Here is a 12,267-nt window from a genome sequence, read left to right as displayed (position 1 = left end):
CTTCACTGCGATCAGCCAATAGACGACCGATGGAATATTTGTTTACTTCAAACGTTATGTCAGCCTTTGATATAACGTTTCAAACTATTTCGTCATCCTTTAGTTTTGGATAGTGAACGTGTGATATTCGACTGAAGATAATAATATAATTAAAATAATGTTGACGATGAAATTAATAATCTGTGATTTAATTGAGTATATAATATGGCATCTTATTTGCATTGCCTATAAAAAATAGACAAAATATTTGTTTAATTTAAGCTTAATTATTTATTATTGCCTAGGCATAGGTATGTGTTATTGGTTCATTTCACAAATAGGATACACTTAAAAAAAAAAAAAAAAAAAACCCTTAAGAGGCACAAATTGAAATGAATGAGACACTCTTTTTGTTCTTTTATTACTTTATTTCATAAACATTTTCATGATCTTGCACAGATTTCATTGGGATATTAACATACAATGGTACCCAGTGGCCTGCCACTAATTTAATCAACAATAATAATTCTAATAGTACTTAAAATAACAGTAATACCCATTATGTGTACAATAAACCAGGTTTCTTGAGGAAAAACAATAGCATGTATACTTGTGCCATATATTGTGACGGTTCGGCTAATGGCCTTGAAGAATCAAACATATCAAAGCTTGTAATACAGCCATTTCTTGTTTGTCTGAGAGAGTGTTTCTGAGCACAATAACACATGTGAACCGTCCTTGAGAAGATAGGGCTGTCTGGCAATGTTTTACAAATCCCTTTCTGCTGATTTGTTGCAGATGTAGGCTACATCACTTGAAGAGTCAGCAAAAAAAAAGACAGAAACAAGACAGGAGGCGCTCATTCTGTGAGGATGCCAGAGAGCAGAAGAGAAGAAATTGTTGATCATCTGTAGAAAAGTAATCATTAACATCTATGAGCCAAACAGTTGTCCGTGCCTCCACATTTCTTTCTTTAGATTCCATATAAAAAACTGCTTGACCAAACCCTGGTTTATAATAAATAGGGTTTCAATGTTTGGTGTGTAACAAAGTAATCATCCTCATGGCAAAATGTTTTGGTGCAATAGAACTAGGTTATAAAAGTGAACAAGATTCAGAACACTCAAGTCGAAAATCCAGGTGTAGGAACAGATTACATCATCATCATCAGACCATGCGGTTCATGGAATCTTTTGGTATGCAGATCTGAGCATATACAATATATACAATGTAATTTAATTCTCTGTTCTGCACCACAGATATGTAATGGTTTCTCCCAAATGATTCTTGCCACACAGAATAATCTTTAGAGTACCATTTTGTTCTTCCTCCACATTAAAGACTAAAACTCTCATTTTATAGCCTGTTCATGTAATTATGCAGGAAAACTGAATTCCTGATCCCATTATATCATATATTTATAAACACAAAGCTATTCCCTTGATCAAACAATAAAATAGCACCTCTGTTTCTGTATATGACTCTTAATGTCAGATAAAAATGCACAGTTGTTCAGATATCCTTACTAAAAATTAACTACAGTGTACTTCATCGACATCTTCTTTGAAAAATGTAGTTTTTGTGAGATTTCAGAGAAATAAATCCCTTAAAAAATAGTTTACAAATAAATTTTGTGGCCCGAGTGATGAAAAATAGAAACCAAAATATTAAAAATCTAATTTCATGCATTACCTTCCAATTATTGTGGGACTAAAACATACTTAAGAGCACACAGAAACAATAACTTAAATTCTCCCAAATGTTAACAAATAGCGTTTTTCCTTTGTATTTCGGTAGTGTTCATCTTTTGGTTCATTGCAAAGTTTACTACCTCAAGTAAAAAAAGAAACAATAAATATTAGCATTAAACAAAAAAGAAAGGTAAAGAAACAAAATATGTGATAAACATTTCAATTTCTAGTACACGTTATACTTTGGCAAAAGGCAATTGTGGAAAACAATGTGTAGATAAGCACAAGATTGCAAAATATCAGTAAGGCAGGATATCAAGAACAATTATACTGAGAGAAGCAGGAAGATGAATGTGTGTGTCAGCGTGAGTGACTGGCAGGCTCAACTGAGGATCTGGGAATGACCAGTACAAGTCGTAAACATATGGAAGTGAACACACACACAGCCCTGTCCCAAAGCCACGCCATCAACAGTCCAAAAACCTCTGAGGAAGGAAAACACAGACAGGCTGGAGGCTGGTGGACTGGGAAAACACACCGACTGATTCACCTTCACTTTCTTGAGCGATGTCTTTGACAACAAAGAGCAAGATTAAAGCAATATCAAACACAAAAAAGTTCTTAGTGAGTCATCAGGCGTTCACATTTGACAAATAACTGGATTCAAAAGAGGAAATGAAAATGAAGCTCTTTCTGAAACACTGAATATCAACCTCTGTAAAAAAAAAAAAAAAAAAAAAAAGAATCTTAAGATGGTCTTATCTTAAGCTTTTCTTGACCTGGAATTTACCACAATGCTCAGAAGTCCATTTAAAACGGCACATAACAGAGATCAAACACCGAAGCTCATCGACAATACCTAACCCACAAAACTGGGCTCAGAGGAATAACTTATATTTACAAATGAATTTGTCCTTTAATCTTTTGCACTGTTCATACACAAATACAACACAGTTGAAAACGTTTGATAACCTCATCAAAACTTTTACCTTTTTTATTTATATATACTACATTTATCAAAACCCCCTCTAAATAAGGCAGGGATATCATTGAGCTTACAATGATAAAAACTAGCCCGATTCAAACACACCCTCATGACCGTAAATCAGCATATTATCTGCATTCTTATCAAATGCAATAACACTACTGCATTCAGAATCACTGATGCACACTCAAAAAACAGGATAAAATCTCTTTTATCCTGTAGGGACAGCCCTGTCAAGTCCCTTAATTGAAACGTTCCTATTACACATGTTTTCCTCCTCTGAATGGTTTTTCTGTACAGTCTGAACAAAAGGGACAGTCCTAGGTGTGAATCTCACAAAAACATGTCCAGGTCACATTGTAGGAGAGCCTGATTCTGCCATAGAATAAAAAAAATTAAATGTAATGGCAAATCTTTTATTTCATAATTTTTTTTTTATTTGTCCCATAAATCTGACTTTTGTTGCAATTGTGAGTCTGTATCTCACAATTCTACATTTTTTCTCAGAATTTTGAATTTACATATTGTAATTATGAGTTAAAGCCAGAACTTTGAGAAATAAACTAAGAATTGCAAGAAAAAATTCAGAACTTTGAGATAAGTCACAATTATCTTATTTTTTATCCCATGGCAGAAACCAGCTTCAACACATTTCACCCCCAAAGCACCATTAAGTTTTAATTTTTTACATTGTGACATATTAAGATGTTTTGTTTTCATGTTTTTCTCAATAGTTCTTAACAGATTCTCATTACTGCAAAGTTGTTTTTTTTTTACCGGCATAAATTAAAGACAATACATCATATAATACTACACTTTATAAATATGTATTTTACAATTTAAATAATATAAAATTTATTTCAACTTATAGTAATGAGATTTTTACTATTAAACCATGTCACAGTGCAACAAAAATCTTAACGGTCATTAAATCAAGATTCATTTACTTTATATGCAAAAGTTTGTAATTTAGTTTCTTGACATGTTCCCTGACATTCACTCCTAGAATGTGCGCGCGCTGTGATGAGCGTCCACTAGGTGGCAGAGTAAATTTATTGGTGTTTTCTGACCTGAAGGACCGTGGAGTCAACAGGAAGCACATATTTCTGTCGTTGTGAGTGGTTAAAACCCGCTTAATAAATATTGTTGCTATGTTCCAGCAGTTCCTGATTACCACACATGTACACAGGCTTGCATAGCTGAACAACGGTTCATGTGGCCAGTCCTGTCACAATTCACTACTAAATGCAATAGCCAATGTGTAACGTCATCGAAATGAGAAATCCAGGGTACCAAGCAGATTATTGCCATTAATATTGGCAAGATTCATTCTTCATAGCAGATTTAAAATCAACAAAATTCCCTCCAGCTTCTGGTTATGTAAACTAGGGTATTTTACTGTAGAATCTCTTCTAAGTCACCTAAACATTTCATGAAACCAGACCAAACGTTCACGCACAGCCAGCAAACCGTAGAACCATCTCACTTTTCCTAAACCATAACCTCGATCGAGAAACCACTTCACAACACCTTGAGATTTGGTAGAAACTGTCGATTTAACAAAGAAACTTCTAGCGGCTGAAAGAGTTGATGGACGTAATCAAGTGTCCTCTGATAAGTCATCTTTGAAGTGTGCACACTTTTGTCAGATTGTTCCAAACACTGGTTACTCACACAAGATGAGCAATACACAGAGAAAAATACCTGTAGATATTTCATGCAATTTACAACTGACAATTAATAAAGATGTGTGTAAGAGAGAAGGTATATGTGTGTGTGTGTGTGTGTTTGTCTATTATATCCTGTCACTGTGGTCACATTTGTACAGCTTGTGTGTGCAAAATGATATCATTTTCAGCCAATCATGTGCTTTCTCCCGTAGGTACTGGCTCCTCCCCTTCTTCCTCGAGGGCCTCGGATATCGGGCCGTTTGACTGCAGCTCCTCACCCCTGCCGGCTCTCGATAAGACCTCCATCCAACGCCGCTGCAGTTCCTCACAGTCGGCACTGAAGTAGACGGTCAAATGACTCTGGCTCATTTTGAAGGCGTTGCGTCGTTCTAGACGGTCACTTGATTCGGGTAGAGACACCTCGAACCCGATGAGGGGAATACTGCGCTGGGCTTTGACATCCTGTACGTATGGAGAGAGAAAGGTTGAGTTCACTGGTCAATCATTAACTGACCACAGTGAACCGCGTTAGTCACGGAATGAACACTAAGGCCTTGTTTACACCTAGTGTAAACATCAGTTTGATCACATGACTCTGGCAGTAACATGCATGTCAAATGCATCCCCTGCAAATGCAACCTTATGTGAGCAAATGTAATTTTGATGCCAAACAAGCATATGCACTACTGTTTAAAGGTTTGGGGGGGGGGGTTGGTAACATTTCAGTGTTTTATTATGTTCCTTCTACTCAGCAAGGCTGCATTTACTAGATTAAAAATCACTGGCAATATTGTGAAATATTACTACAATTTAAAACAACTCTTTTATTTTTGAATATATTTTAAAATGTAATTTATTCCTGTGACGGAACGCGGAATTTTCAACATCATTACTCCAGTCTTCAGTGTCACATGATCCTTCACAAATCATTCTAATATTCTGATTTGCTGCACAAGAAACATTTCTCATTATTATCAGTGTCGAAAACTGTTGCACTGCTTCATATTTTTGCTCAAAGGAATAGCTTATTATTTTAAATAGAAATCTTTAGTAACATTATAAATGTCTTCACTATCAATTTTCAAACAATTTACTCGCTGAATAAAAAATAAATAAATAAATCACACTGACCCCAAAATGCCAGCTCTACATAAAGTCATGATGGTTCAAATTCTTGTCAAAAATACAGAAAAAAATAAGAAATCATATACAATATACAATAACACACACACTTTCATAATAGTGGTGTTTAAACCTGTGGATTAGTTGATGCAGCCTCGTCTTACCTGCGGAGCACCATAGATGTACAGCACCAGTGGTTCATTCTCAGGAATGACAAACCAAGCCTTCTGCCATCCACGTCCACTTCCCTTCTCCATATGATGCAGGAAACTACACAACACACTGTTCTCAGCTGCCACCGAGGCCTGTTTCTGTAGGAATAAAAGGGGAGAAAAAAATATAGACCACCACTAGCTTTTCATGCTTTGGGTTGCCAGATGTCAAGAGTTTAAATGTGCTATCAAACCTCTAGAATGGAGCGGCGTCTCAGTGCGCTGTTGCTCAGACTGGCCGGAGAGGGTGGCACTCCCACTAGCATGGTGTAGCAGTCTATACACACACGGTTGGCTCGGTTGTTATCGTACAACAGACGGGCGCGGAACTCCGAACACTTCCCACACACCACCTGAAATCAAGAAGCCCTTCGTCAGCCCACTACGTCCACATCAGGAGCATGTCGAGTCAAATGAGAGTTACAGGGTAACATACATGTCCACAGGCTTTGCAGTGATGCCGTCTTTTAGTAATCGAGTTGAAAGGCTCCTGACACTTCATGCACAGCGTGACCTCCTTCTCCCGGATCGGCGTGGGCGCTCGCTTTCCAAGCTCCGAGCAATTCTGAAAACAAAGAACGGTCAGAGAACACTGCAGCGGCCACAAAACATATTCAGAAAATTAACATGAGTTCAAATGTCATTGCATCAGTGTTTGCGATAAAAAGTACTATGATTTAAATTAAATGCCACTTGGTTTGATATTTTGTAAATTAATGTAATTACATACATTTTTAAGTGTGGCATCAAACAAATAATTTAGGTCACTATATTATGTGTTTATTCATATGAACCTGGCGTTTTCAAACATTTTGATGCCTCAGATGCCCAAATATGGCCATCCATTTGTGAATTATAAATGTTATATATTTTCATCTACAAAGAACCATTCATACTGTGGAAATCACTTTAAATATGCATACAATATTATCTGGTAAATATTTTAATTATATAGTATATATAATATCCTTGCTATTAAGTTGGCATCTTTTTTGATTCGATTAGGATCATGATTTACAACCTGAGTTCAGAAACCATAAACAAATGATTTTTTGATTTTTTTTTTATTAAACTACCTTTTTTTCACTGTATTATATTTTTAAACTAATTATATTATTTACTTACTCCGGATAGAGATTACATTTTATTTTGACCATTAAAATCTGAATGAGGTCTGGATAAGGCTTTAGTGTTATTTTAGTAAGATTTATATACTATTTACAGTATTTATCAATATTCTGAATAAGCTTTTAGTAATTTTAATACTTCAACTTCAAATTATTTATTTCCCTGGGTTGCCAATGCAACATTTATATTTGAAGTTAAGCAAAAAAATTCTAATATAAATATAAAAATAATTTCATTTCATTGAAGTTTCATTTTAGCTATATTTTAATGAACACATTTTTTTTTGAATAGTTGTACTTTTAGCTTTAGTTAACAACACTGTGAGTGATAAGATAAAAACTAACCGGAGAGTTTGGAGGAGTGAAGTCCTCCTCCCGAAACGAGCAGTTGTGCATCCGGAAGGTCTCCAGTGTCTGTTCATGTCTCTGTATAGTGGCCTGGATCGCCTGTGAGAAAGAAAGTGAACAACATTTGTTAATAATGTAAGCAGGAGTGTTATAGTCGAGGGATATGAGAACCTGATGTGATGAAGAAAAGCTTACCTGAATCCAATCTCTCTTCTCCTCTTCCGTACTGGTGAAAAGAAAAAAAAGCAAACATATTAAAAAAGCCAAAAGCCGCACATACTACTCTTGTTTTCCAATGGATGACATGCTTATCTTGGGTATTTTCTCCTAATGCCCAAAAGCTCAGACAACATTTCTGAGGTTTTCAATCAACCCCAGATCCGATTTTTAAAGCAGAAGAAGCACATACCTTGCTTGCAGTTCCAGTGAACGCTGTTTTCCCGAAACCAGAAAGGTTCGCGGTACGTTCATGCTGCTGGTCTCCTTCAGCTGTGAAGCAACGCAGAGAGAATCCGTCATTTGATAACAGCAGATTTATTTTGAACATTATGCTGTAAACAAGATAAAAACACGCTGAACCTCCATCCCGTCTACATCAATCCGCGCTCGCACTCCAAACTTCTGTCCAATCAGCCTCAGTTTGGGAACACAGTACAACAACCTGTCATTGAACTTCAGAGAGAGACCAACAAAGTTAAACATGCATGATCTACCAACATTTTTACAAAGAAAAAAGCGGATTTGTGTCATTAATGTTTGTCTTTGACTTACCAGAATGAGGTATCTGTCCTGTGATGTCCCGTTTTTGGCTGACAGTTTCAGGATGTGTCCCTCTTTGATGAGCTCATTAGTCGGGTTAACAATGTCCTCTTCTCCACCGAGCAACTCGTACACTTTCAACAGCTTTCTCATGCGCTCCTGAGGGACAAAACATTCACACGTTTGTACAAACATCAAGTAATGGGCAACTTTCCCCACCAATATTTGCTCATATATATATTATAGTAATAATAATAATGAATAATTATATCTATGTAATTTGTAAAAATATTTTAAAATATACTTTTACAATAGAAAAATAAAAAAGACTGCCCTGTGCAACCTAAAAAACCTAAAAAAAACTACTTGAAATATATATTCAAACGCATGATGTATTATACATATCACTAAAGTATATTTTATTAAAGTAATATAATCAATATATATCATATTGTATTACATATATCCAGTGATGCAAAACTACTCGAATTGCTTTCTGAATTTTTTTTGTTTTGAATTGAAAATATGTTGCCATTTACAGTACATGATTCATGCAATTCATAACTGAATGTTACAAGCCAAGAAACTTTTGTGCATTTGAAATATTAAGCATGTGAATAAGAGTAAATGTGTGCATATTTTAAAATAAAATATTACTTGCTATATTCAAACTGATTGCCTGATCACAATTAGACTTAGACTTTGTGGTTATGAGCTTGTTTTCAGTGATGATAAAAACGTTCGATTTGACGTTGTCTGTTTTAGGTCAGGTCTATTTGGAGGGAGGCGTCTCATGTCTCAAGATGTCGAAAATAAAAGCATAAGCAATTAACAGATTCAAATGAAAGACTTTCAAAACAGACCTCACATTAAAGAGGCAAACAAGTTTAATTACAAAGGGATGTTAAGTAGCGGTGTTGCTTTTCACCCCAGACGGAGTGTGTGTGGTTCGTCTGAAGCTGCACTCACCATTTTCCTGATGGCAGCGTTTGAATGTTCTGCCGCTGTGGCGATCAGCTCCAGAGATTCTGTAAAGGATAAAGGACTTGATATTCACAAGATGTCATTTTTCCATTTCGCCTTTTATCGTGGCCTGTTAACCTTGCATGAATCTTTTCAATGCAATATTTCCAGGCACATGCACCAATGAAACAGAAAGAGGGCCGCTGCGGTCAGTGGAGGAGATAAGGCCAGTTTGAGCGCTCCACCGCTCTGCACTCACTCTGAGCGTCTTTGAAGTCGTCTGCGTCCTCTGGCAGGCGGTGAAGATAGTCTTTGAGCAGGAGCTCGTAGCGAGGAATCCTCTGCACTGGCTCCAACATGTGGTGCTGTAGGGTAAGATTCCCACACATCTCCTCTTTCTGCAAAACACACACAAAATCATGCAATGAGCAAAAATAAGCCACGCACCACAAACCCATCAAGAATGTCTGCAAAGACAGACACCTTAAAGACTTTTAAGATTAAGTCAATTTACTTAACATTTATTGTGAACAAAAGTTATCTGTGCACATAATTATTATATGTAAATGCTTTCATTAAATATATATACATTATATATTTTACGTTAAGTTTTATACTATAATAAAAATAAAAATATATATTAGCACTGTGAAATGATTAATCGCGATTAATGGCATCCAAAATAAACGTTTCGTTTACTCAATATGTGTGTGCTGTGCATATTTATTATGTATATATAAAGATATACACAAATAGTAAATATTTTGCAAATATTTACAAGTACAAATTTATATTCATTTAATTTATATTATATATAAATATATTTAATGTATAAATATGACATATTTGTCTTAAATATATACACATGAATGTGTTTGTATTTATATATACATAATAAATATACACAGTACAAACACATTATGTAAACAAAAACTTTTATTTTGGATGCAATTAATCATTTGACAGCACTATATATATATATATATATATATATATATATATATATATATATATATATATATATTTATATATATATATATTAGTGACATATATATTCTGTCAAAATATATGTTTTAATGCATGTGATTATTTATTTCAGGTAAATTCGTTAAAAATATTTCACGCAAATTAATGCAGAGGTGGAGCTAGAGCCAACCCACTCACAACTGCAGCTTCCAACTCTTTTTTTTTCGACAAGAATTGCGTTAATGTATTTATCAAACGGGAGACCTTTCATACACACACCACAGTAAAAAAAAGATGGATCTCAAAATCATGCAGTCATTGTTGGAAAGGGGTCAAATATGCAAAAGATGCTGGAAAATCTAAGAATTTGTGGGACCTGAAGGATTTTTCTGAAGAACAGTGGGCAGTTTAACTGTTCAGGGATTTGTGAACAACTATCACACACACACATACACACATACACACAAAAACAGCTGTAACAAAGTATTAAGAATCAAGCACATGTAAACTTTTGAATTTTTGAATATATAATATTTATATTTTAACAAAGTATATTATTAAAATACATCCTCAAGTCTCTATACTTTGCTCCCTAGATATATGTTTTTTCCAAACTTTAATTTAGATTAATATTTAAAATTATAGGGTTGCTCAAATTCCTGAGCAATCATTTTAAAAATGTTACTTTTCCCAATGCAATCAAATCCTTCTGGAAGAAATCAAGTCTCTGCCTACTTTATTTCCCACTAAATATTTAGTTTCACTGTGAAACACATCATGTTGCAAAAGTGAACGAATGCTCTTTCATGCTGTCTTTAACAATTAGGCTAACTCCCAAAACCCGGGCGAGCCCGATCCAGATGATTCATGGGTAGTGTAACCGGTGCGTGACATGCCTGATCTCCTTCCAGCAGTGCTGTGATCTCAGGCGCTGGGCGTTGAGCTCTCTTAATATTCTCCACACAGTGGCAACCAGAGACGTTTGAAGTGCAGCACCAGGCCTGATTGTTGCACCATTAGTATTCATCATAACCTACAACTCCCCAAAAACAGTCCCGCACCCACAGCGACTCTGTTTCATCTGACGCACTCTATCGTGGCTGAGCCGTGGGAGCGCTCACCTCATTTTTAACATGAACGCTCTTGTCTCAGACTGTGAAGGTGAATTTGGTGGAGTGCACCTGGTGAAAAGATTACTGTGTGACTAACACACGCTCCGTTCACTCAGTCCACGGGTGTGAATTATGCAATGCTGGGCGCAATTAACACTCGTTATAAGAGTGAGGGAGCTGGGAAGACTTTCTCATATTCACACATTTGAGCTGAGAGTGTGATGCTCAACAGCACTCACCACATCTGACTTCCACTTCATGTTAAAAGAAAACGATTTATGCCTTGACATTATCACAGTTTGAATTTTAAAGAGAAATTTTATTCTAACTCCTACTGTCGTTTCATACTTCTACACTTGAAATCTCTTCAGCGCTCTGTTTTAAACTCTACTGAGCTGCAAGCATACTAGATACAAAGTTAATAACAAAAAAGCCCACGTTAAGAAACCTTATTTTAGCCTTAAATCAAATGCAGCATTGTTTGTATTCTTCCCAGATAAGGAAATAGCAGAATGCACTGTGGTTAGATTAGTCACTTAAAAAATATATATAAATTATTGGATGCAATCAAGAGAAATGGTTTAATTGTATACAAATTTAGTTCAATGTTTGCTCTTATATTGCCCAAGGCTGCATTTACTTGATGAAAAACACAGTAGAAATAGCAATATTGTCAAATTTGAATAAATTAGTCTTCAATGTCACGATTTCCTGCTCAAAAACATTTATTATTATTATCAATGTTGAAAACTGTTTTTGTGGACACTGTCATCTACTTTACTTAGAAAGTTTAAAAGAACAGCATTTATATGAAGATTATAAACATCTTAACTTTTACTTTTGATCAATTAAATGGATTCTTGCTGAATTAAAATAAAAAAAATATATAACTTCTGAATTGCAGTGTATGTTTTGTGCATATATAAATATATGAGAGACTTAGGGTCACCTTTAATTTAATTATTACTGTATTCTCTTTACCTCATAAATATTTTATAATACAATATGCAGTTATGATGTAAAATAATACTTTTAACAAGAATCGTACTGATCCCAAACCTCTGAACAATAGTACTGTATATCATCCAATATTTATGTATGATACAAACGTTTATTTAGACTTGTTTTCTGAAAAAATTAATCTAATGAAGTGAGTTATGCTTAAAAGCAAGAAAATATATCGTTCAGCGAGGTAGGGGAAAAAAAGAATTGTGTTTTCCCTTTGTTTTTTCTGACCCCACTGACAGATATTTTCTTATTTTAAGCATAAGCTCTTTTTTTATACATTTATCTGAAACCAAGACATAAGTCATTTTTCTTCTCAATCAAATGT

General features: G+C 35.1%; 1 protein-coding gene across 4 annotated transcripts in view; it reads right to left on the bottom strand.

Annotated features, from left to right (window-relative positions):
- Positions 1-386: 386 nt before the first annotated feature.
- The window catches only part of LOC113081182 (FYVE, RhoGEF and PH domain-containing protein 1-like), a 47,367-nt gene continuing 35,486 nt past the window's right edge, over positions 387-12,267 (bottom strand). For all 4 annotated transcript variants that reach the window (XM_026253245.1, XM_026253246.1, XM_026253247.1 and 1 more), the window contains exons 7-17: positions 9,116-9,254; positions 8,863-8,921; positions 7,906-8,052; positions 7,714-7,806; positions 7,544-7,623; positions 7,330-7,360; positions 7,132-7,233; positions 6,096-6,224; positions 5,854-6,012; positions 5,612-5,758; positions 387-4,787 (exon numbers count right to left, since the gene is read on the bottom strand). In XM_026253245.1, coding sequence (XP_026109030.1) covers positions 4,518-4,787; positions 5,612-5,758; positions 5,854-6,012; positions 6,096-6,224; positions 7,132-7,233; positions 7,330-7,360; positions 7,544-7,623; positions 7,714-7,806; positions 7,906-8,052; positions 8,863-8,921; positions 9,116-9,254 — 1,356 coding nt within the window. In that variant the 3' untranslated portion in view covers positions 387-4,517. The remainder of the gene's footprint in view (positions 4,788-5,611; positions 5,759-5,853; positions 6,013-6,095; positions 6,225-7,131; positions 7,234-7,329; positions 7,361-7,543; positions 7,624-7,713; positions 7,807-7,905; positions 8,053-8,862; positions 8,922-9,115; positions 9,255-12,267) is intronic.

The sequence above is a fragment of the Carassius auratus genome, unplaced genomic scaffold (genome assembly GCF_003368295.1).
Source record: "Carassius auratus strain Wakin unplaced genomic scaffold, ASM336829v1 scaf_tig00033307, whole genome shotgun sequence".
Classification (NCBI taxonomy): domain Eukaryota; kingdom Metazoa; phylum Chordata; class Actinopteri; order Cypriniformes; family Cyprinidae; genus Carassius; species Carassius auratus.
Note: the sequence above shows the minus strand (reverse complement) of the source record. Positions and strands in the feature narration are given on the sequence as shown.